The sequence below is a fragment of the Haliotis asinina genome, chromosome 5 (genome assembly GCF_037392515.1).
Source record: "Haliotis asinina isolate JCU_RB_2024 chromosome 5, JCU_Hal_asi_v2, whole genome shotgun sequence".
Classification (NCBI taxonomy): domain Eukaryota; kingdom Metazoa; phylum Mollusca; class Gastropoda; order Lepetellida; family Haliotidae; genus Haliotis; species Haliotis asinina.
In genome coordinates, this window is record NC_090284.1 from 57,579,994 (window position 1) to 57,598,251 (window position 18,258).

Below are 18,258 nucleotides of genomic sequence, written 5' to 3' on the forward strand. Positions count from 1 at the left end.
GGATGAATTCTACAATATTCAGGATTCAGACTGGACATTTCCAATAAATGTAGCCAATCAGTAGACTTCCAACAGTAAATGGCATGAGCACAAATATATGATTTTCTATGTTAACATTTCAAGCAGACCTCATCAAAATTATTACGATTAATCAATTTTGATGATATCCAGTATTTAAAGATAGCTCGCATTTAGCCATCTTAAAATTTGTTCAGTTGTACCCTTTTAGAATGTTATTACCATTCTAAACATTTCATGAAAAATCGAATTGCTAAGAAATGGTTGGATGTGGAGAGCATTATTCTTCAAATAAGGCAACCACAGCATCACAATTCATATGCATGAACTGTGCATTCAGTCTGGGTTGTTGTGATTGTCTTAGGATTAGTTATGGATGAGAATTTGAAGAAATGTTCAAAAACATTCTAGAGTATTGGCTATTCAATCTTGAAATGAGAAAATGCTCATATGGAAATGAAAAGGTTCTTACTGGATAAACAGTAATGTAGCAATACAAAATAGCATTTGCCAAAGTAATTTTGTAGTTGATGAAAAACACCAGAAATTACGATCTCATAAATGTTCGAAATATACATTAAAGGCAGCTAGAAGACAAAAGGTCATCAAGAGAGTAACAACTACAGTTCTATTCCATTCAATTATCAGAACTTAAAGCGTTGGGTCTGGATGTGTTTGTGTATGCTGGTTTGTTATTTAACACTGTACTCAGCAAAGTTCCAGCTCTATAGCGGCAGTCTGAAAATAATCGAGTCTGAACCAGACAATACAATGATCAAAAGCATGAGCATTGATCTATGTAAATGGGACACAATAACACGTCAGCACAAGTGAGCGAGCCTGACCACCCGTCCCCGTTAGTTGCGTCTTACGTTAAGCATAATACAGACAAATGTGCGTGTGGAGTATGTGGTTGGGGTTTGTGATGAAGGGTAATGTTCTTGAAGATGATCAGAATTGAGGACACTTGATGAAGTGTTTGTTCTTTGTAAGGATGAGGGCTGGGATGTTTGAAGAAGAGGATTGGGATGGTGGAAGAGGAGGGTGGAGGGGTGTTTTGATGAGGGTAGGGTGTGGGGGAATGTGAGGGTGGGTGTGTTTGAAGATTAGTAATTTGGTGTTCAAAGACGGGTAGGATGTGTGAAGATTAGGGTAGGGGTTTTCTGGAGATGAAGGTGTGTTTGTTCTCTATAAGAAGAGAGTGTAGATGTTTTCAAGAAGAGGGTTTGGGTGTCCTCTAGAAGATGAGGGTGAAGGTGTTTGAAGATGAGGGTGGGTGTGTGTGAAGATGAATGTGGGTTTCTTAAGATGAAGGCAGTTGCCGGTGAGGTGTGTTCAAAGAAGGTGAGTGGTAGAGAGACATTCTGAAACTGAATAATACTAAGAAAACAAGCATTTGATCGAAAACAATCTGGTGCTGAATCCTCACAGGTTAGTCATTCTACCCCTTTCAGGAGCCATAATGACATTATACATACCTCTCTTTAAATGAAGGGTGTTCCTACCATGGCCAACATGATGAGCTTTCTGAAAAACATAAATAAAAACATCAGTGAAAAAATAGAGTAGTGTGATATAAAAACATACTTGGACCTATTTTACCTGTGCAAGTACAACTAAACTGTGACAGAAAGTCAGCACATCTTGACAGGCAACTTCTGATACCAAATCCAAACTACATACTGTACATGCTTATAAAACAACATGCAATATTTATCTTCCCGACACTTTCAGATCATAATCATGAAGACTTTGCACACCAAAAAGAAAAAAACAACAACATTTAATAACCAAAAATAGATTTGCAGTCTTGACACTATTTGAAAATGCTCAAACAATCTCAGCATTATGCTAAATGAACGTGACAGAAAGAATAAATACCAAATTCTAGAGTGACCTACTCAACTCCATCAAAGTGCCAGACCCACTACAGTGACAAATTTGGAAGTACCAGTATGCCATCCAATCAGATCAAATTTCTGACACACAATATCCAGCTTCTAAAACAGACATCACTGAACCAGGGATCACACTCACAGCTTCTCCACAGTAGCTGATAACTTCTGAGACATTATCATAAATCTTATGTACTTCCAAACAATTTCCTGTTCGGCTTGACTTCTTCGATTTAGTGATTTATAACTGGTATTACGGGACAAGTCATTTGAGCTATTGCTGTCTGAGATTAGCTGGGATGTGATACTTCGTAAGGCCACAACAAATTATTTACTTGTGAGGGAGAGATGGATGGAGGGAGCGAGAGAGCGATTTATGCAGCTTTTAGCAAATTCCATCAATATCACAGCAGGGGACACACCAGAAATGGGCTTCACACATTGAACCCATGTGGGGAATCCAACACGGGTCTTTGGCGTGATGAGGGCATGCTTTGACCCCAAGGCTACCCAACCGCCAACTTGTTCTTCAGACCCTGTTTTCATGACAAAGTAATTACTGAGTGAGCTTGACTTTAATTGTGCTTAAGCAATTTGCCAGATATAGTATTTCTGTTTGCAGTCTGTAAATAATCAAGCCTGGATGAGACAATCCAGTCTTAACACCATGAGCATCAATCTACACAGTTGGAATGTGACACGTGTCAACCAAGCCAGTGAGCATGTCCACCCAATCCCGCTAGATGCCTCTTACAAAAAAAAAATGGGTTATTGAGGACCAATTTTAACTGATATCTTCACGAGTCTGCCAGATATACCAAGAAATGGGCTTAATAAATTGTGTTCCAACAGAACCCAGCACTTCTTCTGTGAGAGGAGCAAACCGCTAACCCAGTGCACTATTCAATTTTCCAAATGGAAGACTGCACAGTTCCTTTCAACAGATGCTAATACCTGATTCAGGAAAAGAATGCCAGTGTTCAAAGTGTCTATATTTGCTATAAATTGACATGTTTGTGATTGATCTCGCCACTGGGTTAGGATCGTGAACAACTGGAAGCATCACTATTTGATAACTATCCATTAACACATGTTTACAGTACAGATGGAATGGCACAATACATTCGGCTTTTAGCAGACCTTTCCAGAGCTGAATAATCTTTGTCTGACAGTGTCCTGTTCCATTAAGCTATCTTAGCTGTAAGATAATAATAACTCCCCTACTTTTACAAACACATCAACACTGGAAGCCCTGCAATATGTTTGTGAAACAAGAGACTAATGGTTAGCACCAGTTGACATCAACCACCTGCCCAGTTTTACAATAATATTTATTATTCAAGATGTGTCAACTACTGCATTCATACAAAATAGAGACTTTCCTATGGACTCAGTCCTTAGGCATATCCAGAAAGGGGGTGTGCCACATGCTTTTTTGTCCTGAAAGTCTATCAAATTATCACTGAAATTCTCGTGAAACTAAAATTGTGCAGCATCCCTTCCCTACCCCCTACCACCCCCTTTCTCAATAGTGTGCACACTCCCTTTCTCAAACAGCTGTATTCGCCCCTGCAATCTAAGATAAGCAGTACTGATACATACATTCCTTGTCTTATACATTACTGACCTTGAAACGAATAGCTTGATTTCAAAACTGCATGAGATTTGTTTCCAAACACAATAACCATGGAAACTAGACCTAAAAGTTCCAATTTCTCAGCTGGACTGCAAAAAACATAGCCAAATAATATGGTCTTTTTATGATGCAAATCAAACTAAGCAAGCATCTAGCCGCAGGGGTACTGTTAATCTGAAACACAGTATCTGCAACTCTAATTCTCAGTTGCAGTACAGAAGTGTAAGGTGCTAAATTCAGCCTCCAATTTCCTCCAGCTAAATTGTCATGTTTGGGACTATAAGATTAGATCCTTTGAAGCTGAGTTAGCTCAGCCATGGGGCAGATGTGTGTGATTTGTGGTTAGTTTAGGGATTTGAGCTAGTTAGCTTGATGTAGATTTGTGTGAGGAATGAGGAAGGGGCAAATCAACTGACAAAGAATCATACACTTCAGTTGGGAGAACCCTGTAGAATTAAATAGTCCGGACATAATGTTTCACAGAGACAGTTGCTGAGAGAGCCCTGTGAAGCAGCATGGGGCTGACATGCAGGGCACATTAGGCAGACGTAACCAGGCAGAGAGACAAGCATAACATTTGAACAGTTTAGAAGGTTTTAACGATTTTATCAATTTTTTGTTTCATGCGTCTACATCATTACCAATTTTGAAAAAAATTACAGGAACATAATGGGAAAACAACCATTCAATGTCCTTGCAGCTGATGCAATCCGAACAATCCTGGAATAAAGTCTGGTGCAGTGAACAGATTTAATTTTACACATCAGCTTAATGTTGGATGATAACAAAAGACACGCTGAACATCTCAGACCCCAACCACAGCAGTGGCCCTAGCAGTCTGGACAGACCCCAAATATCAAAAGGCATTTCAATCTTTTTAATATTCTAATTTAAATGCTATTCATATATGTTTTCAAGTGAACATTATCGTCTTAGTGACTTCTATAGTGGCATGGCATCCTGCTCAAGATCACAGCACTTGCATGGTGCTCTCTGTCTCGTGTGTGCATGTTTTTTTTTTAAACAAATCCGAACTTAGCCTGGATTTACAGTGCTAGCTCACTAAGTGAATGAGTGAGTTTCATTTCTTTGCTGCTTCATGTAATACCAGGGATATTATGGCAGAGACACCAGAAATGGGATTCACACACTGTACCCATGTGAGGAATTGAACCTGGGCCTTCGGCATGACAAGCAAACACTAAACCACTAGACTACAACACCATCCAGCAGTGATACAGTGTCACCATGTGTCCTTTGTCTGATCAAGCAGTCAGAGAATGCTTTGAGCAGGACCCTTGCCCAGTCACAAAAAGAAGTCACGTTACAGATACAGTAACAGCATGTAATGAAGATATGACATTACAACCTATCAAATCTGCTCATGATAATATAGAGCGTGCTTAGCCAGAGTAAAATTCATAGGGTTTGGGTAATATATCATTATGGTTAATAATTTGCAATGACAAAAAGTATAAGAAATCCCCTATCAACCAGTAAAATATAACACTGACAAGTCTAAAATATTCAATAATATGTATAGTGGTCTGTCATGGATGTAGGTTGAATGTTGGCGAGGAGGCAGAGAGACGTGGATAGGCCAATTGATGATAACTCCAGTAAAACTCTGAATGTGCATGCGTGCGTGTGTGCTTCACTGAACCCATGCAGAGAATCAAACCCAGGTCTTTGGTGAGATGAGCGAATGCTTTAACCACCGAGCTACAGGTGTCTAAACCAGCACACATTGGAACTGAAGAAATAATCCAGTTTAGACAAAGTGCTAGATTGTAGAACTGATGGTAAACGTACAACCTATGGATGGGACTGAGATTTTATGCCGGTGTTGACAACTTGCCAGATTGGACACATGCCGGTTTTGACAGCCCCTATTACTCTACAGCCCCAATTTAAAGTTAAAAGGAAACATATTACTCAATTTAGGGAAACAATACATAGGCACAGTACAGATAAACCAACAACCGCAGTTTGGATGAATCTGGACAATGAATGCGCCACAAGCAGTAATAATGGCATGGCTTAGTTACTACAAATGGACATGATTCAGCACTGATTGAATACACATGCACTCAGTGTACAGTAATGCTACTGCTTTACACGCATGATTTCTCTGTAGGGACAATATGACAATGAGCTTTTCTAATTGATAATGGCCTGCATCCATTCATATAGACTCTCCTGGGATTTCCTTCTCATCATGCCGAGTCATAAGGTCAGGGAATCAAAAAACTTATAATTACCTGTGGGTAACTGTAAATCAGATGGCCGCTTGTTCTGAGATACACACTGAGAGGGAGGCCCATCAGGACATTGACCATAGCTTCATCAAATTATTTTGCCTTTTGGCAATTGTCACCAGTTCAGGAGGGAGATATCTGACTTGAGATAAGACATTTTGCTTGCAGGCGAAACACAACTGTCTGTCCAGGAATGACTAATTTCAGGGAAGTGTTCAACATTCAGGCTCTTTTAGGTTATTCAGGCTTTCTTAGGTTGTTATCGCCAAGGTCAAAGTTCACTGTTCCTAATTTAAGGCATCCTTGACAATGAAAACTATACCTCAGACTCGTTCGTTCGTTCGTTCGTTCGTGAGTGGTCCAATTAGTAAGTTTGATTTTACACAGCATTTAACATTATGCCTGCATGAGCATTGGGGGCCACCAGGAATTGAACCTGGGTCTGCAGCATGATAGCGAACGTTGTAACCAGTAGGCTACAACCATTTTATCACATATGGTGAACATACCACTAAAAATATCAGAAATAGTTAGATTTAGGCAGCTCATCTGGCATATACAGGTCTAATTACCAGTTCAAAATCTTCCCTCAAGCTTAATTGTTGAGATTTGACTTCAAAGGAAATATGACCTCATGAAATAAAAGTATTTTATCTGGATACAAATCACTTAGCACCCACATTCTCTAGATATGCAAAATATATTGGCCTATTGATATTGTTCATCTCTAATATCAAACCACCAAATAACAGTACTAGCATAGCACCTTCCTTCATTGATACTTACCACCAAATAATAGTGCCACTATAGAACCTTGCTTAATTGATACTTACCACCAAATAACAGTGCCAGCATAGATCTATAACCTTGCTTCATTGGTACTTACCACCAAATAATAGTGCCACTATACCACCAAATATTAGTGCCACTATAGAACCTTGCTTAATTGATACTTACCACCAAATAACAGTGCCAGCATAGATCTATAACCTTGCTTCATTGGTACTTACCACCAAATAATAGTGCCACTATAGAACCTTGCTTAATTGATACTTACCACCAAATAATAGTGCCACTATAGAACCTTGCTTAATTGATACTTACCACCAAATAATAGTGCCACTATAGAACCTTGCTTAATTGATACTTCTCCAAGTATACAATGTTGTATTCCTGGTGATCATCAATCCTACTTCAACAACCAGTACCTTTGATATTCAGCTGCAACTAGGGTGTCCAATCTGACAAGTGATAATCTCTCGTGTATTACATACTAAGACATTAGTCTGCTTTGAAAGTCAGAGTTAAAAGAAGACACCGCAGACTTAACATCTTCATCTACAGAGACCACAGTCAATATATGATTAATTACATGAACATGATGTTGATTGATTCAAAGTGGGTTGAAATTGGAGCATTTTCATGTTGGCCAGCTGCTACCAAAAAGAACTGAAAATAGCTCCAGAATCTCTAGAGAAAAGTATCTGGACATCCAGGAGATTGACCGTACTAAGATATTATTTGACTTCTTGAAGGTATTACAATGACACAAATCTGACAAACGAAAGGATAAGGATATTTCAGCTTATCTTAAAACATGACATTAGCTTGTGTGACATCACATAACGCTAAGCTTGTATTTATTCTGTTCAAGCAGAGTAACCTTTCAAAGATGTCCTGGAATTGACTGGCAACAAAGTAGGCATGGTGACCTATCATTTTGATAGACTGTAACATTTGAATTAGTCAGTTTTGGAATTCAAATAGGGCAAAGCTTATTTTGGATATTTATGCTATATTTAGCTATCAACGATGTGAAAATGACAACATAAACAGTGATATACAGTATGGTTCAAAATTATTGAGAATAGCTAAACCATTTCATATTATTAAACGAGAACAAATCAGATAAAATTGAATGTATTGTGAAAGTGAACTGACCTTTTCATGTTGTGTAGGTAACAATTTAATATTTTATCAAGTCTCCTTGAGCTTCACGGCACAGTCTTAGACGGGTAGGCATACTTCCTATCAGAGAGGTTAGTGTCTCGTGAGTTATGCTGTCCCAGTATCGGACCACTTCTCTCTTCATGTCTTCAATTTTTGTCAACCCCTTTTGATTCACACATTCCTTCATCATCCCCCAAATGTTCTCAATGGGATTTAAGTCAGGACTATATGCAGGAAATGGTAATGCAGTCACATTTTTCTCCTGAAACCACTGCTTGGCATGTTTTGCGGTGTGTTTAGGATCATTATCTTGCTGCAAAATCCAGTCATTTCCATAAAACACATGTGCACTTGGAAGGAGAAAATTATCTAATATGTTAGTGTAGCGTTGACTTGTCAGATTTCCCTCAAACACACACAGCGGGGTCGTTCCTAATAAGGATATCCCTCCCCATACATGAAACTTTGGGCTGTATTTAGGTCGTCGATACAACGGTGCTGATGCAGACTTTGTCCATATTTTCACATTATTGGGATATACCCATATTGAGCTTTCATCAGTAAAAATCACATTTTCCCAGTCAAAGTTTTCATGTGCCAAACACCACTCAACACGCCTGTCTTTATGTTCTTGTTTCATGAGAGGAGAAGGAATTCCAGTCTTTTTCTCCCATCCAAGATCAATCTAATTTCTTCTAACTGTAGATTTTGATACAACTGTTGATCCCCTTTCTATCATTTCATACCTGATGTTGGAGATGCTTGCCCTTTGCTTTTTAGACGCTAAAATTCCCAGCCGGACGCGATCTGAGAAGTCCAATTTTCTGTGTCTCCCTGCTCCTTTCTGGTGCCCAAAATCCTTTCCCTCTTTACAATTCTTCCTAATCCTATACACAGTAGAAAGAGGAGTTCCTGTTCTCTCTGCCAATGTATTTACATCATCAATTCCTTAATTACACAACTCAAAAATCAACCTTCTTTTATCTTCAGCAGACATTGTTGACAGTGCTGAGGAAAATGACGTCTGCTACAAATTCAGGGGAGGTAACTCTAATTGTACTATACTCAGTAGGCCAAGATGAGTTACCTCCCTGATACCATTACTTAGTTTTAAGTATCTGTGAATCAGTTGAGGTGTTAGGATAGCTCAAAGTAAGAAGAAAAATTCTCAATAATTATGAACCAGACTATATATTCACAGAAACTGTACTGAACGTATTCTGATAAAAGAAATAACACAGTGTGTCATACATACTCAGATACGAACTGCAGAGCTCATTTGTTGTTAATGTTCAATCAGTTAGAAATGTCCATTAGCATCTAAAGACAGTTAAGAAAAATGCATTGTTTTTCACATAAACCTTCCAACACCTTCTAAATATGACCAGTTGCAGACTTTCAACTCCTACAAAACATGCCCAGTTTCTGTCCCTCCACTCCTGCCAAAAACATGTCCATTTGCAATCACTTGACTCTTGATAAATATGTTCACTTGTAGTCACCAGATTCCTACATGTTCACTTGCAGCACCAGATTCCTACATGTCCACTTGCAGTCACCAGATTCCTACATGTTCACTTGCAGTCACCAGATGCCTACATGTTCGCTTGTAGTCACCAGATGCCTACATGTCCACTTGCAGTCACCAGATTCCTACATGTCCACTTGCAGTCACCAGGTTCCTACATGTGCACTTGCAGTCACCAGGTTCCTACATGTCCACTTGCAGTCACCAGGTTCCTACATGTCCACTTGCAGTCACCAGATTCCTACATGTCCACTTGCAGTCACCAGATTCCTACATGTTCACTTGCAGTCACCAGATGCCTACATGTTCGCTTGTAGTCACCAGATGCCTACATGTCCACTTGCAGTCACCAGGTTCCTACATGTTCACTTGCAGTCACCAGGTTCCTACATGTCCACTTGCAGTCACCAGGTTCCTACATGTCCACTTGCAGTCACCAGATTCCTACATGTCCACTTGCAGTCACCAGATTCCTACATGTCCACTTGCAGTCACCAGGTTCCTACATGTCCACTTGCAGTCACCAGGTCCCTACATGTCCACTTGCAGTCACCAGGTTCCTACATGTCCACTTGCAGTCACCAGATTCCTACATGTTCACTTGCAGTCACCAGGTTCCTACATGTCCACTTGCAGTCACCAGGTTCCTACATGTTCACTTGTAGTCACCAGATTCCTACATGTCCACTTGCAGTCACCAGATGCCTACATGTCCACTTGCAGTCACCAGGTTCCTACATGTCCATTTGCAGTCACCAGATTGTAACATGTCCACTTGCAGTCACCAGATTCCTACATGTCCACTTGCAGTCACCAGGTTCCTACATGTCCACTTGTAGTCAACAGATTCCTACATGTCCACTTGCAGTCACCTTTCACTTAACCCCAACTAGGACTGTAACAAAGTCTTGAGTAGAAAACCCTCATCAAAAATGTGCTTAACACATTGTGACTATGTGGGAATCAAACCCAGACCTACGCATGACAAGTGAGACCTTTAACCACTAGGCTATCCTCTTGAACACATTACGATATCCATACTACTACATGATGCATGTATCTAATCATGCTTATTTGAAAACAAAAAAAAAATGTTTTTAACCTTTTCCAAATTACATCTTTCACATGAAATATACCTGCACAGTACTGTATGATGCTACTGTTAATCAAACTTTGTGACAAAAAAATGTAAACATTTTCATGTTTCAATCAATGTTTTCTTTAACTCTGCAAAACTTAAACATATTTCAAGTATTGCACAAGTCAATTACAAATTAGAGGGAATGAACCGAGCCAATTGGACCAACAGACATGATAGGAAAAGAAAATTGCTTTTCAACCCTTTAGTAAACGAAGTTAAGAACAGCCACAGCGGACATCTGTAACAACTTTCTAGTGAATGACTGACAGACAACCATATTACCAGCCCTAGTCACAACATCCTTCTCCTGGTTGACTTCTGGTCCAAGCATCAAAACTGAAAGACATGGTGGGTTGAGAATCGCAACCCAGTATGTTCGAACACAAACAGCATGGCCATCTGAGACAGCTGTGTAACATAAGTCCATCTGTCAAGTTCCTGCGAGTCGATCACCACGACATAAGTAGTCCTTGAAAAAGAAAATTGCTTATTGATTTTCTCAAATTACTGCATTACTGGGTAAACCTTGCATGAGTTGGAGAAGTATTCTTGCTGGAAGCCACAAATACATACATACATACTTATATAATTATGTCCAACAACAGGGCTGAATAGCACCATGATTGTCTGTTTGATAAAAATTACATGGAAATCTATACATTCACCACAATGCATGCATGTTTGCTGTTTAATGCAGCATTCTCAAATATTAAAACTACTTGGACACCTGCTTGTAAATAATCATGTGTGAATGAGACCAACAATCCAGGACTGGTATTTGAAGTCACACGCATATTATTACTGTATATTCCTTAGTTTTACAGACAATAGTGAACTACAAATTCAGCAACATGTTTCAGCTGTCAACTAACAAACTCTATTGCTAAACCTTTCACTATGAAAAATCCCAGACATAAGATTGAGTGAGTGAGTCTGGTTTCTACGATGCTTGTAGTTATCAAAATTCCAGCAATATGACGACAGGGGACTCCAAAAATGGGCATCACACATTGTACCCATTGGGGAATCAAACCATATCTTTGGCATAACCAAGAAACACTTTAACCACTAGGCTACACCACCGCTACTCCAGACATAAAGTGACCTGTACATACTCACACCTGAACAAGACAATCCGGTGACTGACATCATGAGCATCGATCCTAATTGTCACTAAACCTGTGCCCATGAAGCTAGTATGTCTGATGACCAAAGATTTCACACAAGAATGGTCAGTCCTAACAAACTTTGATACCTATTCAGGATGAATTAGGATTCAAACTCAAATTTACAGGCTTATGGCACAAGCAAGGAACAACAGAAATTTGTGGTGCCATTTTAAGCCTCATCATCCCCTCACTCCTCTACACCACATCAAACACGAACCTGATACATCCAGTCCTAAGACAATCAGAACATCAAAGCAATGTCTGACAGATTTCACGGAAAGAGGCTGCCACAAGGTTCCTTATATCTTCATATACATATATGCATTATAATGTCTCCATATTGGAATTAAAACACCATGAGGCATCAAATAGCCATTCTTCGTTCAGCATTCTCTCTGATACATGTTATTCTTGTCAAGATGATAGTCGTTTAATGTATACAGAAATATGACTTGTTCAGGAGAAAGATTGTCCTAGCATTCATATACTGTTCAAAAGAACTTAAGATTAGCATGATTATTAAGTATCACTATGACAAATTTGTCAGAAATACAAAGGCATCAGTTGATCTTCAACTTTCTGAAGAACATCCACCACAACGCTCCAGTACCACAAATTCACCTCTGTCATTATACAAGAATAGAATCCTCCAGGTGTGATTCCCAACAAATACAATCATGTTTAGACATGACAATGTCAGAAACAATCCTATGAATAACTAAGTAAGTTGGTTTATACAATGTCAGAAATGCAACACCTCAAACAATGGATTAATATATTAACAGTTTGATCTTTGATCAGTGTGAACAATTCAAGAAAAATAATGTCAATAATCTGAATGTTTGGCAAGAAAAAGTTTAACATTATCTAAAAGACCATTGTTATGCCATATTTTCACCTTTTTGCACAACTGTACAGGTTTATTTATTGTTTAACTCCACACTGGACAGAAATCTGTAAGCAATCTGATTTGAACTGGACAATTAAGTGAACGAAATCTTGAACCTCATTCAAGATATTAACTGACACGTACCAATAAAGGCAGCAAGCCTGACCCCGTTAGGTTTTCATTGGTAACATGTATGTCTATAATCTAACAAATGAAAATCTGTGCTTCCTAACACACTTATAAGATTCTGACATGCCTAAGGGACATAACTCCATTATTATTATTTCAACTTTGATGACTGTAACTCTGTGCTCCTGGGTACCACAACAAAGATGAAAAGCTGACATTATGACAGTATTCCTAACCAATAATGATCATCGAAGTCCTTATCACCATCAAAAAACAATACTTATGCATGTTATATTACGCTGGAGAAATATTTCTGCACATTCAACAATCCTGAAATGGATTTGATTACCAAACATGATTTCTTTCACCACCAGACGTTCCATGGCTGCCACGCAGTCGGAGTCGAGATCATCAACAGTTTAATATTTATTGACCAAACAAGCCCCATGGGAAATTAGTCAATGGAATCAAATCCTTTTCAAATTTGTAATTTTTGTGCCAATCACAGACAAGGCTTTACTTTCTTAAAGACTATCAAAGATCTGCATTTCAGGACACCAAAAAATTGGAAATGCTTTCTTTGGTGAACTGTTTTATTTTCAAAGCTGTATTATCCAAACGTAATGAAGTCTTATTTGTGTTGTAGTCCTACATTTTCACTTTCAGTGATGGCAATCTTGACAGGGGCTAGCCATGGCTCATTCCTTGCAGGCAGTTTCAAAAGAGTAAATCAAACAGGCTGTGCTACAGAAATGAAAATATGAGCTAGAACATTGACACAGAGATCCAGTTCACATTTGACGTGGCTAACAGAAATCATGCATAATCACTAGCAATTTACATATAGCAAAAGGTCATGTGTGAAACTGATGAATGTTCATTATAAGTATGTTACAGTCCACTAAGTGAAAATCTCCCCAATCAACTGCACTCAAAAACAAATAATTGCAAATGAATCAAACTAACGCCAAAGTAAATAGGAAAAACACACCAACTCTGCAGAATTTTGTTACAATTTTTGTCAACAAAATATAAAATTTGTTTAACAAACCATCATTATTTTCACTCAATACTGCACGATTTGTGACACTGAGGGAGTAGAAACAGTTCAGGTAACAGCCAGGTAAGCAAGAGGCATGTGCAATGTTGATTTCATCGGTAAGGGATGGTATCAAAAGTCATCATCACTCTGCTCCTGAATCGGACATGTTGACTCAAATGGACTGTAACATATCTTATCTGTGCTGCAGGAAGCATTAGTCTGCTGCTGCGCACATGATCACAGGCAGTCCATTTAAACCAGTACCAGCTATTACACACTTAAAACTTAAATGCACCAACAATGACCTGAGACCGTACCCTTTCTATATACATGGTCAACTAAGTGATCCTTTTAAGTGAGTGAGTGTGGTTTAACACCACTTTTAGCAATATTTCAACAATATCACAGCTGGGGACACCAAAATTGGGCTTGACACAATGTACCCATGCACTCAGTTGAACCTGGGTCGTGGGCACGAAAGGGTAAAGAAACTTAGCTTTGAGCATTGATGTTCAGTACTTCCTGAATAATGGTAATAATCAATATTATCAAAACAAAAAAACATAGGATGCCACATAACTACCAGAAGTTTACAAAGACAAATATGTATTTGAAGGAAACAAAAAGGCGTGGGCAGAAAAAGTCAAACTCAAAGATACTGCAAAAATGTATATCATTTGTCCTGAGTCCTCAAAATATCTCGACACATGTTAAATTTCTTTAAGTTTTCTACAAAATTAGCAGAGTAATAGCCCAAGTTTAAATTTTTAATTTCAATGGTGGAATCAATCCACCTGTGTCTAGGGAAGACATACTATCAGAGGTCGACTAACGCTTAGTCTATGAACATATATATATAATTTTGACAGAAACAGACCATAACATTTAAAATGTAAAGGAGTCCCAATTAGATGGGAGATTCATGGATCTGAGAAAATCTACACTTCCTTCATCTTGGACTTTGGCACTGCAGAATGTGAAACAGGCTATATCAGAGGAAATTTTCCAAAGTTCAAAGATCAAATCAAGATCAAAATTTGAAACATATAAACATGACAAGGGTGTTAAGCCACAAATAATAAATTTAGATCCATTTTGAGTTTTATCCATTTAAAGTAAATTTAACTTAGACGTCCTGAAACTACTTACTCTCCCCATCGCCCAGACATGGTATAATCCTGCATGTGTGAAACCCTTCCACATTGAGATAATCACATCACCGACTCCTTGCCAAGCAAACATCACATCAAGGCCGGAATTCAAAACAGCAAAGCCCCAGACAAGTATAAAGTTGATGAAATGACTGTAGATAGGGTGTTAACATGTTCGAGATACTGGTTCAACACTCTGCCACATAATCAATGTTAATCTTACTACTGTCATGTCTTCCAGCAGTTGGTCTTGTACTGAGTAAAATGTCTGTAACTGATCAAATGATAAGCAATGCAATTTCAAATGGAGTTAAGAGTTGTATCCTTATCATCCAGAGAAGCCAAAAATATCAAAACACATTTTAGTTTCTTAAATGTTCCTTTTTAAAAGGCTGTCTAGATATGAGAACAGTGTTAAGGTTGTGCAATTAGAATATAACAATTTGTGCACAGTGCATTTACATAGTGGTGTGCATGCATGCATCGGCTGGTACAAGCCCCAACTTGGTCAAGATTTACAGTGCAATCCCACTAAGTGAAAGACAGAGCAAGTTTAGTTATATCCCACTTCTGGCAATATTCCAGCAATATTACGGCAGCTGAGGACACCAGAGATGGACTTCACACATTGTACATTACTATCAAATGCTTGAACCACCTGGCTACCCCAACCCCAATAAATCAAGATCAAATGTCATTTGGGTACTGTGACATTGACACACATTATGGTCCTACTTGTAACCGATACAGCAATATATTGCTGTCAACTAAGAGATGTTGCTCTCAAGGAAGCTGATCTTGCCAGGACAGCCATCTTGAACTTTAAGTCGACCACACTGAACCTAGTTCTTTGGCATGATGAACATCCGCTTCAACCACTGGGCTACCCCAAAGCACTACACCACTAAGGGGGAGGGGAGGGGAGGGAGTTTAGTTTTACGCCGCACTTAGCAATATTCCAGCTATATGGCGACGGTCTGTAAATAATCGAGTCTGGACCAGACAATCCAGTGATCAACAACATGAGCATCGATCTGCGCAATGGGGAACCGATGACATGTGTCAACCAAGTCGGTGAGTCTGACCACCCGATCCCGTTAGTCGCCTCTTACGACAAGCATAGTCACCTTTTATGGCAAGCATGGGTTGCTGAAGGCCTATTCTACCCCGGGACCTTCACGGGTCGTACACCAGTAAGACGCCATGTTGCAGTGAACAAGGTTAACATGGTTAACATGGATATTCAAGAGAGCCAACCAGTCTTTTATGCCCTTTGGAAACTGAGCATCAGGCAGGTAAATGTGAGTACATGTCACATTACCTTCTCCCCCAAGCAAGCAATCCATTCTTCAGGCAAGAAGTGGGGGTTATATTTGTAAAAAACATAACATCTTGTAAGGTAAAAGAAACATAGTTGTTTTCAGATTCATAATGTTTTAATTTTAAAGTCTCAGGAATTACATATACAGACAAGGGCCAAAATATCTGGAAAATGTTTCCTCAAACACTAACATAGTTTAGTCAAGCGCTGTTTGACCATAGTTGACAGATACTGTCAAACGACTAAAGATTATAGCTGAAGTCTGTCCAATTCCACCTCTGCACTGCAAACTTCAGACTGTACTTGTCACTGTCCATGGCAGGATAATGAAATACTTTCACATAAAACTGAACTGGTATAACATGTACAACCACGCTGATCTATTTCTATTAAATCAGTCGGATAATTCAGTACAAATAGTCAAAGGACCTTTTGTAAATATTCAAACCAAGATATAGGCCACCTGTATAGTACATGCATTCGTGGCAATGGTATTTAGCAATGTTTAACCATTGTCCCTCGTGGATACATGTAACAAACCTTCATGATTTGATGACGCCATTAAACAAGAACGCCTGTGAGCAGTCAGTGGTGTACAGTGTCAACAAATGCAGAAAATACAAAATTGCTACCAGTATTGATATTCAGATACTAAATTGTGTGGAATCAAACAAACACAAACACATCTGACAATTAAGTACCAAATTTTTTATTTCAATAAAAATCTCAGAGAAATGGAAACAATTTGTCTCTCAGAGTACATATCATAAAAGAAATATATATGGAACATTTGTGTTAGTCAGATGTTGCCATGGTTACCAAATGCATTAATAATTGTTTGTCTTAAGCCATATCATGTAAAAGATATCTCACACCATCACATGCAATGATGGAAGTTGACATGTTATCTGTCATTGCTCTGTTCATTATTAATTCCAAAGGGATTCCATTTCTGGTTGCCTAACAACCTAATGCTTGTAAAGTTTCTCATAATCAAATTTTTCTCAATTCCCTCTATAAAAAATAGCATTTCTTCCATCACACAAGTCCACAATATATCCCATGCTCACATTCTGTCATTCATCATTTTTCTTTATGTGTATCCCCACATGCTCTTTTTTTCAAAATCAATATTCCCTAAGAGATATACTGTCACAAATGTCTCATATTTAACAAAACAAACTGAAATCATGTTGAAAAAGAAAAACCAATTACATCACCAACGATATTCATCATCTAAAACACTGACGATGTGTACAAGTAAACCCACACATTCCACTTCAATTCCAATCAAAGCCAATGCAGACCCAATTAGTTCATGTCACGGTGGGGAGTTGACTGTTCAGTTTGTAATTCCCAAGCCAATTTTCTCCAGCTAGAAGGGGACTGAAATAATCATATTCTTGTTTACTCGCTCAATGTCTTGTGCCACAGACTAACACATGACCTCTGTTCCACATCAGCTTCGTTCTCCCCTTAGAGTTGGTATGAATTTTTCCACTTAATAGTCAGTCACGAGGGCAAGTATCTACCGAGAGACTCTCGTGAAAACTTCACACTCAATCAGTCAATTCTTTTTTGCCATGTGTTTCTTTTATTGATTTTTTCCAAATTGACTTGCGAATGTACTGAACCAGATAAGATTCCTTTAAGAGGCCCCATTAAAATGATGAGATGTTACGCCTGTGCACATTGGATGGCACTTTTGGATTAACCTATGTGTGCAAATCTTCCTAATGTTTCAGAATTTGTGTTTCCAAAACACTTGGTGCTTGAATATGTGTGTGTGATACTTCCTTGTAAAAGATTCTGTTTTTCATAGTTATATATAAAACTGACAAGAGTCAAAGAAATAACCCTGAAATCAATACTTCAAAGTCTAATTGCACTTGCACGCTTCAACACTGCTACTAATTGAAGAGAGAAGTTGCTGAGAGATTTAAAGGAGTGATGAGGTTTGAAAATAACCGGAGTTGAGACTGCTTTTTACAGTATTCATTAATATACATTACTGCATGCTCGGTAAGAATACGAGCTGGATGGTTTCAAGAACAAACAAATAGGATCTCACATCTGAAGAAATAGTCTTGGAAATGCTTCACAAAAAATATACTAAAAGTGGTTGTGTTTG

General features: G+C 38.6%; 1 protein-coding gene across 1 annotated transcript in view; it reads right to left on the reverse strand.

The window, feature by feature from the left end:
• The window catches only part of LOC137284919 (proteoglycan Cow-like), a 59,639-nt gene that overhangs the window by 13,842 nt on the left and 27,539 nt on the right, over nucleotides 1-18,258 (reverse strand). Inside the window, exon 2 of the mRNA XM_067816966.1 lies at nucleotides 1,497-1,545. Coding sequence (XP_067673067.1) covers nucleotides 1,497-1,545 — 49 coding nt within the window. The remainder of the gene's footprint in view (nucleotides 1-1,496; nucleotides 1,546-18,258) is intronic.